Source organism: Propithecus coquereli, unplaced genomic scaffold (assembly GCF_000956105.1).
Source record: "Propithecus coquereli isolate 6110/MARCELLA unplaced genomic scaffold, Pcoq_1.0 Scaffold229, whole genome shotgun sequence".
Taxonomy (NCBI): domain Eukaryota; kingdom Metazoa; phylum Chordata; class Mammalia; order Primates; family Indriidae; genus Propithecus; species Propithecus coquereli.
Window position 1 is genome coordinate 121,828 of NW_012147830.1, and position 23,412 is coordinate 145,239.

The 23,412-nt window shown below is 33.5% G+C and overlaps 1 protein-coding gene across 3 annotated transcripts in view; it reads left to right on the forward strand.

The window, feature by feature from the left end:
• KIAA1468 (KIAA1468 ortholog) overlaps positions 1–23,412 on the forward strand; it is a 138,532-nt gene that overhangs the window by 62,088 nt on the left and 53,032 nt on the right. For all 3 annotated transcript variants that reach the window (XM_012645285.1, XM_012645287.1, XM_012645286.1), the window contains exons 11-13: positions 10,346–10,458; positions 17,629–17,719; positions 20,732–20,803. In XM_012645285.1, the coding sequence (XP_012500739.1) occupies positions 10,346–10,458; positions 17,629–17,719; positions 20,732–20,803 (276 nt within the window). The remainder of the gene's footprint in view (positions 1–10,345; positions 10,459–17,628; positions 17,720–20,731; positions 20,804–23,412) is intronic.

Here is a 23,412-nt window from a genome sequence, read left to right on the forward strand (position 1 = left end):
CTGGTCCTGGACTTTTCTTTGTTGGGAAATCTTTGATTATTAATTCAGTCTTTTGTTTTATATCTGTTGAGATTTTCTACTTATTGAGTTTTGGTAATTTGTATGATCTAGGAATTAGTTCATTTCATCTTGCTTATCTGATTTGTTGACAAACAATTATTTATAGTATTCACTTATAATTCCTTTAATTTCTTAAAGCTAGTGCTAACATCCCTGCTTTCATTTCTAATTCTAGTTATTTGCGTCTTCTCTCTCTTTTTTAAGTCAGTCTAGCTAAAGGTTTGTCAATTGTGTTGATCTTTTCAAGAACCAACTTTGATTTTGTTAATTCTCTTTATTATTTTTTAGCCTATATTTCATTTATCTCCAATCTTTATTATTTCCTTTCTTCTGCTGGCCTTGGATTTAGTTTGGTCTTTCTGTAGGTCTATAAGATATAAAGCAAAATTGTTGACTTGAGATCTTTCTTCTTTTTTAACAGCTATAAATTTCCCTCTGAATTTTCTTTTGCTGCATCTCATTAATTTTGCTATGTCGTGTTTCCATTTTTATTCACCTCAAAGTATTTTCTAATTTTCTTAGTGATTTCTTCTTTGATCCATTGGTTATTTAAGAGTGTGTTATTTAATAGCTACAAATTTGTGAAATTTCTATTTTTCCTTATATTATTGATTTTTAATTTCATTCCATTGTAGTCAGAAGATACTTTGATTTTGACCTTTTTGAATTTACTAAGTACTGTCTGTGGCCTAACATACAGTCTACCCTGGAGAATGTTCCCTGTGCACTTGAGAAGAACATATATTCTGCTGTTTTTGGGTGGAGTGTTCTTTATATGTCTAGTTGTCTATAAGTGGTCTAGTTGTTCTATAAGGTTCAGGTCATCTATTTCCTTACTGATCTTCCATCTAAAAGTTCTATCCATTTTGCAAGTACTGAAGTCTACAGCTATTATTGTAGAATGGTATTATTATATTCTTTCAGAGATATTTTCTACATGTGTAAACAAATTCAAATATATGATCTTTTTTCTATAATTTAAACAAATGATACTCTATGTACTGTTTTCTACTTTGCTTTTTTCCACTTAACATTATATTTTGTCTTTTATGTCATGTAAAGAACATTTTTATTCTTAAGGTGCATTGTATCTTTTAAATGTTTTAAATTAGTGTTTTCAAACTTTATTTGATTATACTTTCAGTACAAAAGTCATTTTACATCATGTGCCAATATTTGCATCCATATATAATTAAAAGTTTTATAAATCAAATATTTCTTTACTAATTACAAAAAGGTTAAATAGAAGATAAGCAATAACAAACATGTTATATTTTAGAGCAATAAAGAAAAAAATCCCTAAATAAACAAGAAAAAAATGCTCTTCATGACCCCATTCAACTGATTTTATGACCGTTTTAAAGGGAGTGGGGAAAAAGTAATAACCACACTCAATCTTCAGGTTACAGTTATAACATTTTTAAAATTCAGTGTACTGTATTTCAAATCTAAGATGTAATTGGCTGTAACAATTACAAACATTTTAAGCATTAAATTATGGCATGTTATCTGTTGTAAGGTACATCCTAATTTCAGAGATAATAAAAAGTTTTTTTAAAATGTGCATTTTATGTTCTGTGAAATAATGGTAGTCTATTTTTACTAACTTGTATTTAAAAAGTCTTCCTTGCCTATTCATTTTGGGAAAAAATAAAATAAAATGATGGCCTAATTTTCTATATGTGGCTTATGTAGTAGTTTATATTAATGGGTTGGTTGAGGAAACTTGAATCTTTTGAGCCACATTATAGAATAAATATATTTATCATTTGATATATGTATGTAGTAAATAGGCTAAATAAGTTGTTTTTCACAATCTCCGCTTAAATGCATTTGAAGAGGAAATTCTGTCATTTAAAAGTCAAATTTCATGAAAGATTACTTCAGAAAGCATTTTTTTATAATACTACATCAAAAGTTAACTTTCATTTTCATTCTATGCCAAGAAAATATTTGCTATCAGCTAGCTAAATTGGAAGAGCAAAGGAGGAGTCCGGGGCTGGGATGGAAATGGAAGTGAGAAGTGACTATTAATAGGGACAAGCTTTCCTTTTGGAATATTGCAAATGTTTTAAAATTAGATTGTGGTGGTTGTACCACTCTGAATATATGAAAAAAGAACACTGAATGTATACTTGAAATGCTTGAATTTTATGATAGATGAAAGTATCTCACTAAAACTGTAATAAAACAGGCAAAAGAGAGAAGCAATTCTCTAAAACTTTTTAAAGTAGTTGGTACCTCTGGTGACCTGCCTGTCTTATGAGAAACCAAACTTTGATTTTTTTACATTGCTGTTCATGTTTGCTTCATAGAAAATTTTTTTACTTGTGAGTAATAATAGATCCAGATAATTATAACTCTGAGATTTATACACTAATATAGTGAATAAATGTAGTAAATTAGATAGTATAGTAAAGTAGATAAGATTGGCCCATCTTCTTTACCTGTTTAATATTTGTAGGTGTGTATATATTTAATTTTGGGAGTAAATCACATTTCTTTAGCAATATTGAGATTTAAAGTCATTTAAATAATTAGGCTTACTAAAGATTGAGCCCCAGGAATTATGTACATTAATAATTCTAAGAATAGATATTTTAGCAGCTCTTCAAATGTAGAACTTTTCCAGAGGTGAGTAATCTGGTTTTTTTACTATGTGAGTCTATGTAATGTCTATTTGTATTTTTTTCCTTTGTACATTAATAGGAACATGCTGACAAATGTCAACTAAAAATTTAAAGCAGAGATTGTACACTGTCTATCCACAGACCAACACAGGCTCACAGATAGGTTTTGTTTGCCCTATTCATTGTTGTTAAAAATGATGTGCTGGTTATTAAACTTAAAAATTAAGATATTTTACCTAAAAAGATAACATTTCTGGTTTTTCTTGAAAACTCATGCGTCTGGGAGTACTGAGGTTACATTTCCAAATGATTATTTTTAATTGGAGCTTAGTATTTCCTATCCTCTCTAGGTGGGACATGGAATCTCTAGTTAGCCACACCTGCTACTGTACCTTATCACTACTAGTCACTGAAGCCCAGTGTTATTTCTGTTTATCATCATGTTTGCATTACTGTTTTCCTTACGCCCTTTATTTTACATATTTATATGACCTTCTTGACCATCTTAGTCATTTGAGTATGTGAATTACAAACTATAGTTTTATAGACTTTCTCTATTCCAGGCTATTTTATCATGCCTTAATTGTGGCAACCAACTTTCACTGACACTCCTTACCTACAGAGTGCTCTTCCATTTTATCCTGAATACAACTGTTAGCGTAAACTCTTCCTCAAAACATTTTGATCTTATTTTCATACTTAGACCTTAAAGAACTTAGGTTTTCGTTTCCGTTGTTCCCTATTGCTTATCCTATTAAGACATTATGCTCCCTTTGAGATTCATCTTCAAGTTTAGCACCTAACTTAATAACTTAATTTCTGCCTTAGTATAAGTTGCCTTTCTAGCCAAAGAAATTCTCTGCATGCAATTTGCTTATGTTAATATTAACTCTCTCAACTTACTATTTCCTGAGCACTTCTCAGTCGATCCACAAGTACTCTCTATGTCAAAATTTAACTTCTGCTAGATTTTCTTTGTCTTTTACTGGCCATCTTTTGTTTGGGTTCCTCTGTGCTTTCTGTGCTATGTATTAAATTTTACACACTGGTATCTTGGCTTATCAATATTCTAATTGTCAAGTTATATTTGATATCACCAAGTATATCTTAGCTGCTTCAAAACAGGTTTTCTTTTTTTTTATTTTGCTTATTATTCTTCCTTCCTTTTTCAGTCATTTCCTCTCCCTCTCCAATTGTTTCAACATATGCTCTTGCCTTTGGATTATTCAAAAGAATTATACTGGTTTCCTTAAGGATAGATCACATCATTTTCAAAACATATTTTTGAGTCAAAGAAAACCATTTTTAAATGAATTATGGATATTCTTATGTGATTGTAGATCTTCTGCAAACACACATCACTAAGAAATGTTTCTTATATATAGCATAATGAAATCAAATGAAGTTTAATGAAAGGTTCTATCTTATAATACTGAGCCTAATTATAACAAAATTCGATTGAATTATTTCCTTTTCAAAATTGATTAAGTGAATAACAACAATATGTGGGTTTTAATTTTAAATTAGCCAAAAATGGTATTATAGTTGAGGGATAAAGTAAATGTAAGTAACTTGTCATTACTTGAATTTAAATTATAATTCATTATTGCTTAATTCTTAGCCAAAAGACTAGATAGAAATTTCAAGAATAACAGCTACCCTAAATTTTTAAATGTTGTTTGAGTTCTAGGAAATGATTTTAGTGGCAAAATTAGGGAAACCTGGGAACTCTGCTTTATTAGACTAATGTGTTACCTTTCTAGGACCATGTAGAATTTTCCTTCTTGGCCTAAAATACTCAAAACATCTACTCCTTGTTTCCTTTTCTGTTTTGGATTCTTTTCAAATCTTAGAGCCTTATCAACATTACCATGGTTTTTTTAATGTTAAAATTTCCCTTCTCTCATTTCCTGCTTCATTTCTTCCCTTTACTATCTAATCATTCATTTTTTTTAGATCCTTTTTAGATGATTTTTTTCTGCTTTTCTAGTATGAATAGACATTAATTTTATATTGTCATATAGTTTTTTTCCAAGATTTAAGATCCTCAAGTGATAAAATCTTGGAAAAACAGACTATATCTAGGAGATATTTTAGAAGTTCACTGTAAGAGTAGGAAAGTTAAGTAAAATTATTAATAAAATCAAATGTAAATAATTTCCAAAGAGATTTACTGTCTCTAAAGACGTTTCTTTATCATTAGAAGTTACTTTGTTTTGCTTGTAACATTGAAAAGAGAATTACAATGCTTGCAGCCTTTCCTTTAATATTTTACAAAATTCCGTGGGTAACCTAGGATTTGAGGAGTGGGAGCTCCTTCAAATAGAGAGAACTAGCTTAGTTATTAAAATTGTAAAATCAATATAGTTATAGCAAATGTCATTTACTTGAATAAAGTGCAAAATGCTAATCCTCTTCTAGTAATGAATTCTTAGAAATTCTTGCAGCAGGACTACTATACTGATTTTCTCTCTCATGGTCATAGGAATTCAGTTTTATATTTCACTTTAGTACACATTAGTGAGTACTATCCAGGTTTCCAAAACATGTTTTAAAATATTTAAGATTCTTGTTGCTTGAAATATGGACACGTTAACTGGGCACAGTGGTACACACCGGTAGTCCCAGCTACTTGGGAGGCTAAGACCAGGAGGATCACTTGAGCCCAGGAGTTGGGGGCTATAGTGCACTATGATCAGGTCTGTGAATACCCACAGTACTCTGGCCTGGGCAACATAGTAAAAAAAAATAATGAAAAAGAAAGAAATATGGACACATAAGTTTTCTTATGTGGAGAAAAAAATTACCTTTTGGATCTAATATTACCAAAGCCATATGTATTTTCTTACCATGGTTAATATTATTATTATCATTATTATTATTATTTTAATATCACATGAAATGTCAAATCTAGTATGCTTTTAGATATGTCTAACACTGCTCTATTCTCAATACTTTTTTAATATTTAATATTTTAAAGACATTCTAAAAACATTATCATCTTGTCTTTTTAGTGAAATTTGACCACCGTTTTTTAAATGTTGTATTCAGAATTACAAGGAAAGTTTTTAAGACTAGACTTCTTCAATCGGAGAGATGATGCCAAAGGAAGAATATTGATTCAGGTCTATAGATTTATGAATAGTGTGAAAATGGTAAATATGGACTTAGTAAATCCTGATGTGAATATATATGCTTCAGAGGCTTGAAAGAGATGAATATGCAATAAATAAATGAGAATAAATAACACAATAGACATATACTTACAGAATTCATTATTTCAATAGTGGGCACAAATAAAAGTTGTGAATAAATAAAAGAATGATAGAAAAATTAGGGTATTTGGGGCAGTCTCAATCTACCAATTAAAATCTTGGTAGTGTTCTTTGCTAGCTCTTTGAGAAACAGAGCACTCCTTCTACATTTTTCTATCACTTTCTGGACATCTTCTCGGCTCTATGTTGCTATAAGAGGAGGAAGCCATCTGGCATACTTTACACAGTAAATTGTAACTGTCATAACCACGATGTGCCAGGGTGTACCCAATTCTCCTTGGCATGCAGTATCAACCAAAAATTATTGGCAGTGACTTCCCGTATATTGTTAATTTTGCCAGCAAGAAATAAAGGCAGATGGCGATATAAATTATTAGTAACTAGGATTAAGAAAAGCAAAAAGTATTTCTCTTCAAAGCCCTAAATTCACAGAATTTTAGAATTCAGGGGGACATGGGCTGACAAATGTTTTCCCTTTAATGTGACAATTTGAATTGATTGGTAATGGCTGCTGTGTTGAGAAGTGCTTTGGTAAGTGTTGCCTTGAGATGGCTTTCGAGGCCAACGTTTTTCTCAGAAGGAAAAATTAACAGTAATAGATAAGGAAATGCAAAATGTATGTGAAGTGTTTTTTGTTTCTGCATTGATCTTAATTCCTACAACTTTACTTGAGAAAACTAAAAGTCAGAGAAATTTGTGCCTTTCCTTAGCTTCTTTGGTATTAAGGAATAAATTGAAACTGGAACTCTTCTAGCTCCCTGGCCAGTATTCTTAGTTTGACACTCTTAGCCATATTTCAGTTAAGAGAGTCTCCATATTAATGTATGCCATAAACTTTCTCTTTGATTAAGGATCACTAAGCCTTGTGACAAAGAAAAAAAGAAAGAAAAAGACAAAATATTAAGGCATAAGGAATAAACATCAATGTAGTTATTTTGGTATGCTTGGTTTTGAGATAAAGAAGATAAAATTATAGATGATATTTTAAACTGTGCATATATATTTGCAACTATAGGAAATATCTTACCTTCATAACTTTATCTTCTTTTAAAAAATTATTATGGGTATATAATAGTTGTATTAATATGTCTTTATAGGGGTACTTGTGATGTTTCATTATAGGCATACAGTGCGAATTAATCAAATCAGGATAATTGGGGTATCCCCTACCTCAGGCATTTATCATTTCTTTGTGTTAGGGACATTCCAGTTTCACTCTTTTATTTATTTTAAATTATACCCTAACTTGTTGATTATAGTCACTTCGTTATGCTATCAGATATTTTCCATTTTATCTAACTAACTATATTTTTGCACCCATTAGCCATCCCCACTTTATCTACCCCTCCCTGCTACCCTTCCAAGCCTGTGGTAGCTTACCCTCATTCTAATCTCTGTCTCCATGAAATCAATTATTTTTAGTGTTAAGCTCCCACACATGAGTGAGAACATGTGAGATTTGTCTTTCTGTGCTTGGTTTATTTCACTTAACATAATAATGTTTTGCGGTTCCATCCATGTTGTTGCAAATGGCAGGATTTCATTCTTTTTTGTGGCTATATTATATTCCATGCTGTATATGTACCACAATTTCTTTATCGATCATTCATCCATTGATGGACACTTAGCTTGATTCCACATCTAAGCTGTTGTGAATAATGTTGCAATAAACATGGAAGTGCAGATATCTTTTCAATATACTGAATTCCCCTCCTTTGGCTATATACCCAGCAGTGGGATTGCTGGGTCCTATGGTAGTTCTATTTTAGTTTTTCAAGGAACCTCCATACTGTTGTCCATAGTGGTTGCACTAATTTACATTCCCACCAACAGTGTACAACGATTCCCTTTTCTCCACATCCTTGCCATCATTCGTTACTGCCTGTCTTTTTGATAAAAGCCATTTTAACTGGAGTGAGATGATGTCTCGTTGTTTTGATTTGCATTTCTTTGATGACTATTGATGTTCAGCATTTTTTCATATGCCTGTTGGCCATCTGTATGTCTTCCTTTAAGAAATGTCTATTCCTTTTACCATTTTTAGTAGGATTATTTGATTTTTTTCCTATTGAGTATAACTTTATCTTTAAAGAGTAATAGACTAGGGAGAGAATGGGGGTGAAATATAAGAAGTATCCATGTAGAGATAGTGGGAAAGCAGGAAGGGGGATTTAGGAGGAAACAAGAAAACCTTTGGGATAGAAAGATCTGACATGAAGAGAAAGTACACATAAAATTTTTAGAGCCTTTCTTGGTTTTCAAGTGTTAGAGTAGTTTCTTTTTTTGTTAGTGCTTCCAGGGTAACTACTTTTTATCCTTAAGTTTCTATTCTCAGGAGGATACCCTGACGATGCAATGTTTTAGTCCTCTCATTAGTATCATTAGCTCTCAGCAACCTAAATGGAATCAACTAAGGATTAGAACAGTCCTTGGTATTAATGGTTTCCTATCATAATATTGTTATGCTTTCAAGTCAGACAGAATATTTAATATTTTATAAAAAGTTGCTCATTTTCTCCTACAAAATCAGAACTAATCCATCAAGCATCATATTAAGCCTCTAGTGAATACATTAGTTAACGATCTGGGATCTATGTATATACACTCTGTCTCCCATTCACAGTGTAAAATTGTATTTCCTAATTATTTTTTATTTATTTAGCTTTCCAGTTACTCACTAATATAAAACCTACAGAGGTGCCCAAATAGGAAGATTGAAAATGACAGAATGAATGTTTTAAGTTCTTCTTTACTTATCGGATTTATTCCTAGCCCCTCTTATCTATAACTTTGTTCCTTCAAATTTAAGATTTATACCACATAATTATAATTTTAAAATAATATATAAAGACTTTAGAAATAATAGAAAGGGACTTCTAGTGCCTTAATTGTCAGTCTCAACTCCTCTAAAAATCATATCATCTCTTTCTAAAGAAACATTTCCCCAATGGAAAAATGCTTCTCCTACAGTGTGGACTTTTTTTTTTTTTTTTTTTTTGAGACAGAGTCTCACTGTGTTGCCCGGGCTAGAGTGCCGTGGCGTCATCCCAGCTCACAGCAATCTCAGACTCCTGGGCTCAAGCGATCCTACTGCCTCAGCCTCCCGAGTAGCTGAGACTACAGGCACGTGCCACCATGCCCGGCTAATTTTTTCTATATATTTTTAGTTGTCCAATTAATTTCTTTCTATTTTAGTAGAGACGGGGTCTCGCTCTTGCTCAGGCTGGTTTCGAACTCCTGAGCTCAAACAATCCGCCCGCCTCGGCCTCCCAGAGAGCTAGGATTACAGGCGTGAGCCACCGCGCCCGGCCCAGTGTGGGCTTTTTATCGTGCTTTTCTTTAGGTTACATTATTATTTTCTTCAGGTTATATTATCATAGACAATAATAATCATGCATTATTATATAGTGATCAATTCCTATTTTAAATATGTTTGCACTCTTTGGTGGGTGCTGAGGCAGATGGGAAAGAGAAATGGAGGTAATTATTCTTCATTTACTATATCATAGTGATTAATACACCTGCAAAATATTATTTTTATAACTTACAGGATTTCTCTCCAAAAATATTTTATCATTTTTGTGCTTTTATTCTCCTTATATTTGAAAATCCATTCCAAAATGAAAAACAATATGTTTTGAATATATTTTAGTGTTAAGAATTTCATCTTAATTTGATTAGAATGTGAAACAAATATTTCCTAGGAAGAAAGAAATAAAATTTTGGCTATTTCTTACAAAATGTTGAATTTCTTCTGTATATTGAATGTGCAACAAACAATACTGTTAAAAATTTACATTTCCACATCAAATATTTCTGGTGATCTCTGTAGTAGTACTGAGAGGATTCAATACTGTGGGTAGAGCCTTCTTCTTAATGAGCCACTGGATTAAGTGCTAAGGATACGGAATTTTTAGATTATATCTAATCTTAAGGAAGACATTATATTGTCTTTGTAGAAATGGGAAGTGTCTTTATTTCGTTATGTTTTTAAGTTTTTAAATGTAGTGAACTTCTGTAAGTTTTGTTTAAAAACACTTCCAAAATTGCTATTACAATGTCAGCTTGTCACATGATGGAATGTTATTCAGGGTAAAAGCTAGTGGACCCTTGGGAAGTACTGGATACAAAAACAAGGTTAGTTGAATATTGAACAACTTTTATTACATTGTGATTTACATCTTCTGCACAATTAGCATATAAATATTTTAATGTTTTTAGGGCTGGTTGAATTACCAACCTTACAGAATTAAAATTAGCTCTTTTGTATGTTGAGGATTAGTTCACTATGAATGTCCATTTAAGAATATTTTGGGGGGAAAAAAGAATATTCTGCAATGTATTTTTATTTTGAATTTTTCTACCCTCTTATTTCTTTAGGAGTTGATCCCCCTCATATTGTGTACAGCATGCCTACATCCTGAGCCTAAAGAGAGAGATCAGCTTCTCCACATACTTTTCAATTTGATCAAGAGGCCAGATGATGAACAAAGGTGGGTGTGACTACTTCTTTGGGAAATAAATGCATTTTTTGACATTAATTTTACTAATTAGGCATCAAGATTAGCATTTTAATCTAAATGCCTTCTTTTATTCCCAGTATCTATCAGCGGTACTGGCACTTTCCACCACCGTGGTATCACTCCCTCATGGTTTCAAAACCCATGAAATGGATCTCAAACTACAGTGCTATCATCAAGTTCCCTTTCCTCCCAACCCTCTTTTTTAAGGAGTCTTGGAATTTATTGCAACAAACAAACAGATAATAGGGAAATCACTCTGGGAAATTTAGCCTGTGGATAATAAATAAAACCTAAAACAAAAATCCTTTTAAAAGCATATACAAATCCTACTAAAATCATAGTACTTATCATCTGCTATGATTACAACTTTCATCATTTAAATCTTTGAAAGGGAATTCTGTCCCTTCTTCTTCCCAAAATGTTAATAGTTTCTCAAGGTTACTAGACAGATACAGGTACTGAAGAACATTATTTAAATTACCTTGTATTTTTGAGGGACTAGCTCACATTAAAATGATATTAAATTTTTAGTGGGCTTTATTTCTTTTAAAAACATAAATATTCTCTTCTGAAAATTACAGGATAGTTATTTTTGGTCTAAAAACTCTATCTTTTATTAATATACTTTTCTGATTTCTTGTAGAGTCTCCTAATAATTAGTGATTAGGTTATGACCAAACCCTCAGTATAAGGGGGAGAGAGCAAACTGTGTGAATGTTAATAAGGGACCTCAAGGATGGTATAGGTAAATCATATATTGGCTAGAAAGCAACTCTTCCTCTGCCTTCCAAATGCAACAGGGTCTAGGTAGGTGGTGTAGCAGAAAATTGGGCATACCTAGTAACCCCTCAGGCATTCTAATGTTCCCCAGATAGAAACCTAGCCTCCCTCAGGGAGAGCAGATTTTTGGAGAAGCCTGAGCTCATCTTGCCTACATATGTTCTCAGTGTTGTTTTTAATGAGTCTTAACACCTGTAAAGACACAAAATAAAACCTTGATAGATTCTGAGCAGTAGCTCTTAAGATTTACCTTATAGTGAGATTCTTTGAACAGAAAGCAAGTGGAGTTTTTTTAAGTCTTATTTGTTGAGAGGGAAAACTTCTCATTCAAGGTGGTAATAGGTCAACGATTCTTCATTTTGGAATTTGCTATGAAGACATAAAAAAGGTGTTAAAAAACCCAAGATATAAACATTAAATATTTATGGGAAACAAAGTTAACTAAAGTCAGCCATGTGAAGCGCCTGAGAAATTTTTCTCTTAACCTTATGTCATTGAATGAAACTAGATTAGGAAGACCAATCTAAGTCCCTTGTAGTTTTCACTTTTTATGTTTCAGTTGGCTAAAAATGTAGGTAGAATCCGCTAAATCAGACAACCAGTACTTTTGTCTAAGGCAGCCAGTTACTTCTGTCCTCATTTGGTCTCCAGACAGTGTTTCTCTTTCTTCATCCATTTAGAGATTATTATTCCCAGTAAACAAGAAATAGAAGGAGAGGGGCAAATGATATCTTTTATTCTAGAATATGTGGTCTTCTTTCGTAAAACCCTATAAGCCAGGTAAAGACCAGAAATAGCCCTAGAAGCACACAGGGCAGGGGTGAGGATGTTAGTTATTCATGTTATATTTGACTGAATAAAGCTCCAGACCACCTCAAATCTTTTACAACATAAATTCTCATCACTGTCAAGAGAACTGGGCGTTGAGAAAAAGAGAGAAGCACACCTAGATTCAGCAGAACCACAGGAAACTATTATCTCTTTGATATACCTGAGATATCTCTAAGAGTGAAGCTATTAGCTGTGGCCCCTTCCTTTCTCTCAAACTGGAGCTAGATCAGTTTCTTGATTAGTCCACTGAAAACCAGGAGCCCCATAAAAATCACACGAAAATAGTAATTATTCTAAAAATTCAGAATAAATATCTTGAAAATTATTTATTACAAAAACCAAAGAAACATTTAGAAACATTGTTTTGTATCCTAAAATAGAGGCAAGAATTCATGGTTATTATAAAACAGGAGAAAGCCCAAAGGAGTAGGCTTAGAGGAAAAAGACTGTCTGGAATAAGGGAAGATATCAGAAAGAGAAAAAATTAAAATATGCAATATTTTTAAATTTACATTGAAGACAAGGTAATAGAATTGACATTACTGAAAATTGAATCCGTATTGTAAGCGATAAATTTCAAATATAAGTAAAGCACTGTATTCATTGACCACTTGCAGGATTGAAGAATTGGTTGCCCAAACTTCCATGGTTTCAATAATTTCCAGAAACACTTTTAACAATAGCTCATAATACATGGTGGTGGACAAAATGTAAATGTATATGTTCCTACAATATTATGCCTTGACTTTTCCGTAAAATCTTTTGAAAAACCACCAGTACCTTTGTACATGGCATGAATAGTGTTATATCAACAGATCGACAGCCTTGAAAGCATTTTGGCATTAATTACTGCTTCATAGAATAGAAGTTCACAAAAATGCATGTGTAAAGGTCTTGATTTTTCCTCCATAAACTTTGCTACAACTCTTTAAATTTTTCCCTTATAATATCATTTTCATTAACTTAGCCACACATTTTATTCAAGTCATTTTATGTTTTAAAATGAGCAAGTTTATTAATCCTCAGAAAGTTGGTTCCAGTCGATACCTCAACAGTTAAATCCCGGTTTCATAATTAAAGTTATGTAAGTCTTTGAAGTTTGAAGTTATGTATATTAATAGAAGAAACATTGCCCGAATTCTTTTAATAAGCAGAGGGAACAATGGCCTCATTCACAATGTTCTGCAGTATTTTCATTCTTTTTATTTCAATTACTCGTGTTGAATTAGTTTTGTATGAGTTACTTTTGGACTTCTAATTCAAATATTCCTTTGCCTTTATTTTTCATGCTTGATTTCTCTTAGGTATGCCCTCTTTTTCCCACGGAAGAACTAGATACATTATGGCCTCTTAATGGTTGTGCTTTATAAGAAATAAAATATTTAATATATTAATTTTTAGATCACTGTGTTATCAATGAATCATTATCATGTGGCTAGACAGATACAGTATGGTGTTTGGGTTAGTCATGAGTCAAATGCCCACAACCAAAGATTCCTAAGTAGAGAAATTAGTTATTCCAAAGAGTAGTGAGGGGGATGGCCACAGATCAGGGTGACACATCAGAAGAAAGGGGAATGGATTTTTTTTTTTTTTTTTTTTTTTTGAGACAAAGTCTCACTCTGTTGCCTGGGCTAGGGTGCCGTGGCATCAGCCTAGCTCACAGCAACTTCAAACTCCTGGGCTCAAGCGATCCTTCTGCCTCAGCCTCCCGAGTAGCTGGGACTACAGGCATGCGCCACCATGCCCGGCTAATTTTTTTTCTGTATATTTTTAGTTGTCCGATTAATTTCTTTCTATTTTTAGTAGAGACGGGGTCTCGCTCTTGCTCAGGCTGGTCTCGAACTCCTGACCTTGAGCAATCCGCCCGCCTCGGCCTCCGAGAGTGCTAGGATTACAGGCGTGAGCCACCTCGCCCTGCTGGGGAATGGATTTTGATCAAACAACAATGATAGATGTCTACACTCAGAAAGTAAAACATATAAATATTAAGAGAAGTTGTGCAAGTGTGGACTTGAACAAAATCACCTAGTGGGTGAGTAGGTGGAGTAAGCACCAGTTAGATTAAAAAAAGGCAGTTGAATTTTTGTATGTTATAATTTTTATCTTACTGAAAAACGATTTTTGCTTATACTTTGCAAAACAATAGAATTGTTCTTTGTGATTTGACACCAGGCCTCACGAGCTAGTCAAGTGGGAATAAGGATAATTAAATCACTGTATTAGTACCATTCATTGCAAACTGAAAATTTTCTAAGGACCATTTGGTGATACTATAGGAAAATTAGTGTATTATTTCTCCTTGAAAAATACCATTTCCTATCTTGGTAACTTAATTAATAATTAAATACCATTTATTGCATTTTTATTTCTGGATTTGCAAGGCAAAAAACCTCTTTAGTCTTAGAGCCAATTTTCATAAACTCTGCATATAAAGCTAATAGCTGCCACCTACTGGCCAAAAGCACCTATTAGCCCTACATCGGGTTAAGTTACATCAGGAATTGAATACTTGTGTACACACTTTTTTTTTTTTTGTGACAGAGTCTTGCTTGCTCTGTCACCCAGGCTGGAGTGCAGTGGCGTCATCATCGCTCACTGCAACTGCAAACTCCAGGGCTCAACTGATCCTCCTGCCTCATCCTCCCAAGTAACTGGGACTACAGACATGTGCCTCAACACCTGGCTAATTTTTCTACTTTTAGCAGAGACGAGGTCTTGCTCTTGCTCAAGCTCCTGAGCTCATCCTCCTGCCTCGGTCTCCCAGAGTGCTAGGATTACAGGAGTGAGCCACTGTGCCCAGCCCATGCCTGGCCCAGGTCCATACTTAAATCTGCTTTCACCTTACAGAAATATAATTATTTATGAAAATAGACTGATAAATTGATTAACTGTGTAATATAAATAACAAATAAAAAAAGCAAAATGTTTAAGTTAGCATAATATTTGACATATAAGCAGTCATTATTTTTCCTCACTTAACGAATTGCAGGCTTCTTTGACAGTCCCAAGAAAAACTTAATTTTATGCTCAGTAATGGTGCTTTTCCAGTTCTTTGCTAACAACCATAATTGATACCATATTTCTACCTGTGTCATTTACTAATCAAACAATCCCTGTCCTATGATTTTCCACAAATAGGAGCAACATTTATTTTTACTATCATAGGAGCCTGTTTCTAATGCTGTTAATAATATGTAGGCCATCTGATCTTTTCTGTTTTGTCCAGACTGTATTTCAAAGCTGTCATATTTTCTAGAATTTTGAATATTAACCCTTCTGACTAAGATGTTTGTTTTAAGGGGCCTAACATTTTTTCCTATTGAAGTTTGTACATATTTAATGTAGGAACAGTGACTCATGATTTGGTCATTTCATGTGAAGTTCTATACAAATGCATACCTCTTATAAGTGTTCAAAATGCTTACATTTTAAGAAAATTCAGTGAGTATAGTTATCAAACATGTATTCCCTCCCATTTTAATACCTTAAAGGGGACAAAAACAATTATCAAATATTAGGAAATTTTCATTAGGGAGCAAGCAGCTATAGTGCTGGCCATAAACCTTGCTAATTTCTTTGTCCACATTTCTTTTATTCACTTTAATTTATTTGCCTTCCTAAAATGGAAGGAAGTAGAAAAGCAAAAGAAAAGTTGAGAAATAGACACAAAGGATGATGATAAACAAATATAAAGGAAAATCATGTCGATAAATATTACAAGGATTTATGGTAGATGAGAAGCTGCTACAATCAATATACAATGAAGACAATATTGGCTCGCTGTTTTCCCAGTGTCATCCTGAAGATCTCCTCACATAACCTAAGGGAATATTAATAACTAATCAGACTAAACCAAATAGAAATTTGAAGTTATTTTACAGTTAATTTAAATTTATATAAATTGAGAAATAGCAATGAGCAATGTCTAGGTTTAAAGTACTGATTTTAAAATTAATATGGATTAAATAAGCATTCTATTTTGGTTTTCTTTAAAGTTGGTTACTTTAAAACATCTGTTAAAAACATAGCCTTTTTTCCCGTCAGGTTTTACTGTTCTAAAGTGTTAGACAATCAAAAGTGGAAGAACATAAAATTCTGCGTTTTAAAGTCATTTTAAATGGAACTTCATTCTGAAGAGTGAAAAATATTACTTAAAATTTTATACTTTTTTTAAGTTATAAATCTATCAAGTTAAAGTAGTATATTAGTGATTAGTTAACTATTGTTCTATATCAAAGTACCCCAAAAGAAAGAGATTCAAAATAACACATTTTTATCTTATGATTTCTGCAGGTCCTGAATCTGTGTCCTCTGCTTTAGAATTTTTTTTACAAGTCTGTAGTCAAAGGGGCTATACTCATCTCAGGGCTCAATTGGAGAAGGATTTGCTTTTAAGCTCAATCATATGGTTGGTCATTGCCAGGATTCAGTTTGTCAAGGATTATTAGACTCAGGGCTTCAGTTGCTCACTGGCTTTTGGCCAGAAGCCACTTTTAATTCCTTGTCACATGGGTCTCTCCAACATGGCCGCTTGCTTTAACAAAGTATACCAGCTGAGAAGGCAGTAGAGTCCAGCAAGATGGACGTCACAGACTTTTGTAACATAATCTCAAAAGTGACATTCTATAACTTTGGCCATATTCTGACTATTAGAAGCAAATCATTAGGTCCAATCTACATTCAATGGGATAGGATTACACAAGGACCAGAATATGAGGAGATGGGATCACTGGGAACCATGTCAGAAACTACCTACCATGGTTGTCTAGGGTATCAGAAAAAAAATTCTGATTTTAAAAATACCAGCTGGGCGCGGTGGCTCATACCTGTAATCCTAGCACTTTACCCGAGGCAGGAGGATCAACTGAGGCCAGGAGTTCGAGACTAACCTAGGCAGCATAGCAAGACCCCATCTCTACTAAAAATCCAAAAATTGGCTGGGAGTGGTAGTACATGATTGTAGTCCCAGCTACTTGGGAGGCTGAGGCAGGAGGATCCCTTGAGCCCAAGAGTTTGAGGTTGCAGTGAACTATGATGATGCCACTATGCCCCAGCCTGGGTGACAGAATGAGACCCTGTCTCAAAAAACAAACAAACAAACAAACAAAAAGAAACCACGATACTAATATGATACCATAGTTTTTAACTGCAGAAACACTAGGGGAATAATCACTGGTTGTTTTAGTGACTAGAAACTGAAGTTGAGTAAAAACTGAAGCATTGGACAGTTTGTAATCTCAGAATGTGTACATGGGAAGTTAATTTAGAAGGTTATGAGAGTCAGCTTCATACCTATACAGAAATCCTTTTACAAAGTCTGACACAAATAGTGTTGCCACTACTTGAGTGGCTGGTCTTGAGGAATTTACTCTCTTTGGTGAGAGTCTAGTTCATTGTAAAGGTCTAATTTGACTACAAAAACATTGTACTTTATGTGAATAACAGAGACAAATCTTTTTAACCCTTAGTCCTAGTTGTGCTTTCTAACACAAACACAAGCCTTTATTTTTTTGTAATATTTTTCAGGCAAATGATACTGACGGGTTGTGTGGCATTTGCACGTCATGTTGGACCAACACGTGTAGAAGCTGAACTTTTACCACAGTGTTGGGAACAGGTAAATAACTGTATTGGGTTTTCCCTAGCTAGTATATTATAATTTCTTATAAAGGCTTATATTTTCTTTTTAAAATGCTATTAGAAAATATGTGGGATATAATTTATGCTGCTGTTTCTGTAGCTCAGCGCAGTGATTTAATAGTGCTTAAGAAGACTCTGGGGTACTTTGTTTTATTCATTCATTCAAGAAATGCTTATGAAACACTAATTCTAGTGCTGGGTACTGGTGTAGTCACTAGGGATGCTGTGGTGAACAAAAGGCAAAGACGTCCTGGTAGGAAGATAAAAGTAGACAAAGAAATGGTATGCTTTTATAGTAATATATACTATAAAGAAAAATAAAGCAGGATAAGGATTAGAGAATGATGGAAATGTTCTCCTAGAAGGGGTGGTCAGAGAAGGAATCTCTGAGGAAGTGATGTTTAGGCAAGAATTTGAGTTAAGTAAGATGCAGCAAGTACAGAGGCCCTGAGGTAGAAATGTGCTTGATGCGTTCAAGGAAGATCAAGAAGACGTGTGTGTGTGTGTGTGTGTGTGTGTGTGTGTAAACAGAAATGTAATATAGTATACTTCCATATACTACATACAGTATATAAAGTGTAAACCTTGGATGTGGGAGGTTTTTGTATTTGTAATTGAACTCGTTATTTTACTAACAATACTTTTGGTTTTATATTGAATTTTAATGTTACAGTCCTATATAGAACTCAGCTCAGAATCATTGACTTTCCGGACTTGGTATTTAGATCATTAATCACCTTATTTTTCCAACTTAAAAAGATGGGTTTCCCACTTAGGAAGGCAAGTTAAGTGGCTTTATTTACAATAACCTAGTCACTTATGCTTAAGAAAAATACTGGTCTCTGGAATATCACTGAAGTATGTAGTCATTTCGAGTTTTAGTCCTAACTTCTTTGTGCATTCATTTTCTTCACTAAAATATAGTCAAGTCACTAGATTCAATGGATAAAGTAAACATTATGTATAGTAATAATTACCTCTGACACTCCCTATAGCATTAAAATTACAGTGCATACTAATTTAGGGTGAGGTTCTAATCACTTAAAGTCAAAATTAACTTGTATACAATATATGAAACTTTCGATTTACAATTCTATATAGTTATGTGCACATCTAATTTTTATAGTTTGTTCCATTTTATATTTTTCACATTTTTTAAGTTTATTATTATGATATAATTCAAATACCATACAATTCACTCATTTAAAATGTACAATTCAATAATTTTAGTATATGCATAGTTGTGCAACTATCACCACAATCAATTTTAAGACATTTTTATCATCCCCAAAACAAACCTTGACCGCTCGAATTTGGTTTTTCTCCTTCAAGATCTATATTAGCTATTCTGGGTCCCTTGGATTTCCTTATAAATTTTAGGATCCATTTGTCAATTTCTGAAAAAAAGCTAGCTAAGATTTTCATAAATAATGCATTGAATCTATCGATTAGTCTGGAGAGTATTGCCATCCTAATTAAGCCTTCCAATCTATGTATTTAGGATGTCTTTCTATATATTTAGATCTTTTAAAATTTCTTTCAACAGTGATTATAAGTTTTGCATTTCTTTTATTTGTTCCTAAGTATTTTATTCTTTTTGATGCTGTTATTAATAGAATTGTTTTCTTAATTTTGTTTGTTCATTTTTAGTATGTAGAAATATAACTGATTTTCACATATACATTTAATTTTGAAACTTATTGAGCTAGACTAAAGAAAAGCGAATGAGGCTGGGCGCGGTGGCTCACGCCTATAATCCTAGCTCTCTGGGAGGCCAAGGCGGGCGGATTGTTCGAGCTCAGGAGTTCGAAACCAGCCTGAGCAAGAGCGAGACCCCGTCTCTACTAAAAATAGAAAGAAATTAATTGGACAACTAAAAATATATAGAAAAAACTAGCCGGGCATGGTGGCGCATGCCTGTAGTCCCAGCTACTCGGGAGGCTGAGGCAGGAGGATTGCTTGAGCCCAGGAGTTTGAGGTTGCTGTGAGCTAGGATGCCAGGGCACTCTAGCCCAGGCAACACAGTGAGACTCTGTCTCAAAAAAAAAAAAGAGAAAAAGAAAAGCAAATGAAAGTTTATGTACAGCATACTTTGACACTCAAACCATTCTGCTTTTGAGGTAACTACATCTGTAGTAAATTTAATTCAGAGATGTCAATTAAAAACATCTCTACTACCACCTCTTCTGTAAGGTGAATAAGCATGGATATCAGGGATCTATCTAGCCACCTACCTCCAGTTTGTTGCCCAGTAGATTACTACATAATTTTTTTTCTTAATTTTAGGCATCCAATACATTAATGAATTATGTCACCTTTTCATATGGGACTATGAGAACAGATATACTTCTTTTCCAGTCAAAGATTTATATTCTATGAAGAAGACATATAGGAACAAAACCCAGTATGTGTCATTTTTTTTGTTATTTTTTGTTATGGTTCAGTGTAGTCACAATAGCAAAACCCCATTATTTTGCATATGCAAACAGCAATGGATTGAAATCTGCTTACTTTAAAAATAAAATCGTATTTCTAGTAAGGGCTCTGGTTAAATCATTGATTAACTTTACTTACTAATCCCTTAGATTAAAAAAAGACCAGCACATATCATAGACTATATTCATAAGATCCAGAAGCTAGGTTTTCCAAATTTTAAAATATATTAATATTGCTAGGGGAGGGTCCCAATTTCTCCTGACTCCTAAGGAAAGCCTAATTTTAGGCAAGCCCATAATCTCTAGAAACCTGGCCAAATTTTCACCTTTTGTTTTCCCTTTTTTCTTTAACAGATGACCCCTGTGACTTCATGTTTTAGGCTTTCCCTGATTCCCTTATTCCTGATCCAGGTATAGTCACACAGGGATTCCCAGAAGTGGAAAAGGAAGAAGCTTTATTACATTCTTAACAGGATTTGTGGTAAAGAATAATTCTCTGTAGGAAGAAGGGAGGCTATGTCGTTTAGGCTTGATTTATTTGTTTTTTACTCTAGATTAATCACAAATACCCAGAAAGACGACTACTTGTGGCAGAATCCTGTGGAGCCTTGGCACCTTATCTTCCTGTAAGAATTGTCATTTTTTTTTCTTAAATTCTTTTTTCTTTTATAATAATAGAGAAACCTCTTTTCAGTTATCTTATACATTTTAATCAGTTATCCTAGGCATGCTGTCTTAATATAGGAATAAAATGAGTCAAGAAAGAAGAGCGGATTTGGTTCTTGTCAATGGAGTCCAAGTGGAAGGGATGTGTGCCTAGGCCTATGCAGTGGTTGTGGCTCTTCCATGTCTCTCCCTTTCCCACCAGCTGGAAATGTTGACCATGCAGATGATGTTAATGCCCTGGCGTAGGGCAAGACAACGTGATGGAAGGAGCCTGTGTCCCTGAAAGACCATGTGGGTTAGAGCAACCCCAGTGATATCAACTGCTCACTGCTCAGAACTGAGAGAGAATAAACTACTTTGTTCTTTAAAAAAAAAAGAAAGAAAAGAAAAAGCTCACTCACATTAGTACAGTATAGCATTGCAGACAGATAGGTACATTACCATTGATTTTGCTTGAGTATGAATATATTAAACTATATCAGCAGTTCTGAGAGTGTGGCCTGAGGACTGAGGACCCAGGAAACTCTCTTGAGATCCTTTTCAAAAAATCCATAAGGTGAAAACTGTTTCCATAGTAAAACATATTTTTGTCTTTTTCACTGTGTTGATATTTGCACTGTTGATGCAAAAGCAGTGATGGACAGAAATGCTGGTGCGTTAGCACCAGTCAGGGCAATGTTACCCACATGGACTAATAATGATTGTATTCTTCACTAACATGCATTCACAGAAAAAGCCAATTTCACTTTAAAAAAAAGCTTGCTGAATCAGTAAAATTATTTTACTAAATTGTAACCCTTGAGCATGCATCTTTTTAATATTCTGTGAGACAAAATATAAAATACTCATTTAAAACCCTTTTGCTGCACTCTGAAGTTTGATAGCTGTTTATAAGAAAAATATATGCAGTTGTTTGTGAGCTGAACTGGCTGCTTTTTTTCATGGGACCACCAACTTGACTTGACAGAATCACTGATAGTCAAACTGTGTATGGTTATTCAGACTTGGGTATGTGGCAGACGTTTTCATGAAGTTGAATGAATTGAGCCTGTCGCTTTAAGGAAAACAAGTAGACAGCATTTGTTGCCAGTGATAAAATTGGAGCTGTTAAGTGAGAACTAGAATTTTGGGAAACTTATATTCGCCACTGTGAGCTTGACAGCCTCTAAGTACATAAAGACTTTTTTGATGAGATCAGTGGATTTTTTTGATGATGTAATGAAATGCGTCAATACTAAAGAAGGTCTGCATAATGCTATTGTCCAGTTCTTCCAAAATGACCAATGCATTGGGTCAAAAATAGAGACATTCAGAGAAAATATATCTTATTGTTGTTATAAATCATATAGAAATATTGATATGAGTGAGTTTAAGCATGAAAACAGATGAGCATCACTTGCTCTCAAAGGATAAGTAAGATGTTCTACTCTACTAGTCCAAGATAGACCAATGGAATTTGGTGTATCAGAATTTTAAAAGTTAATTATCAATGAACGATATCATGGTTTCAGATTTCACATTGAAACTAACCTTTAAGAAATTACCATTTGTCCAGTTTTGGAGTAAAAATCAAAAAGGCTTTTTTTTATCTGAAAAGGCTATTAAAATACTCCTCCCCTTTTCCAATTACATGGCTTCTGTGAAGCCAGATTTTCTTTAAATACTTGAACCAAAACAATGTATTACAACAAATTGAATGCAGAGCAGGTGAGAAAACTACCTGTCTTCTTTTAAGTCAGATATGAAAGAGATCTGGAACAAAATGTAAATCAACACCATTCTTCTCACTAATTTTTTTAGGAATCTTCCCAGAGGTCTAGGACTTAGAAGGGATAAAGGGAATGATGTGGCATCACAATTAATTTAATTTAAACAATTAGTTGTTTAAAGCAGAACTTGATGAACAATAGCCTGCATACCAACTCTTGCTCACAGCCTGTTTTCGTAAATAATGTTTATTGAAATATAGCCACACCCATTGTTTTATGTATTGTCTATGGCTGGTTTAATGCTACAACAGAAGAGTTGAGCAGTTGCAACAGAGACCTTTAAGGCCACCAAAGCCAAGAGTATATATACTATCTGGCCTTTTACAGAAAGTTTGCTGACCCATGCATTTAAAGGTCATTTTTATAAAATGGTTCTTAAAGAAAACTACAAAAAATGTAATTGTACAATGGCACATGGGCTGTTTAGTTGCATTTACTGTTAACCTCATTCTTTAGTGAAAAGAAACTAACAGTAACACAATTATCTTTTTAAAAAGTAAGATTCATGGTGGGTTTTTTAATTCAGAAAAATATAAAGAAAGAATTGTCCATAGCCTCAGTCCCAGTTAGAATAGGTATTTATTTTTATTTTGTTGAAAATAAATTTTCATACAGTATGAAAAGAATAAAAGGAAAATCAAAGGCCCCCAGTCATTGTCTCCAAGGGTATCTACTGTTAATAGGTTTTAATTAATACTTTGAGGGAAAAAAAATTTATGCGTATGCCAGCTTGTTTTTTAATATCCTTTGAAAAGATTTTACCCAATATTAATCATACTATATACAATATTTTATATCCC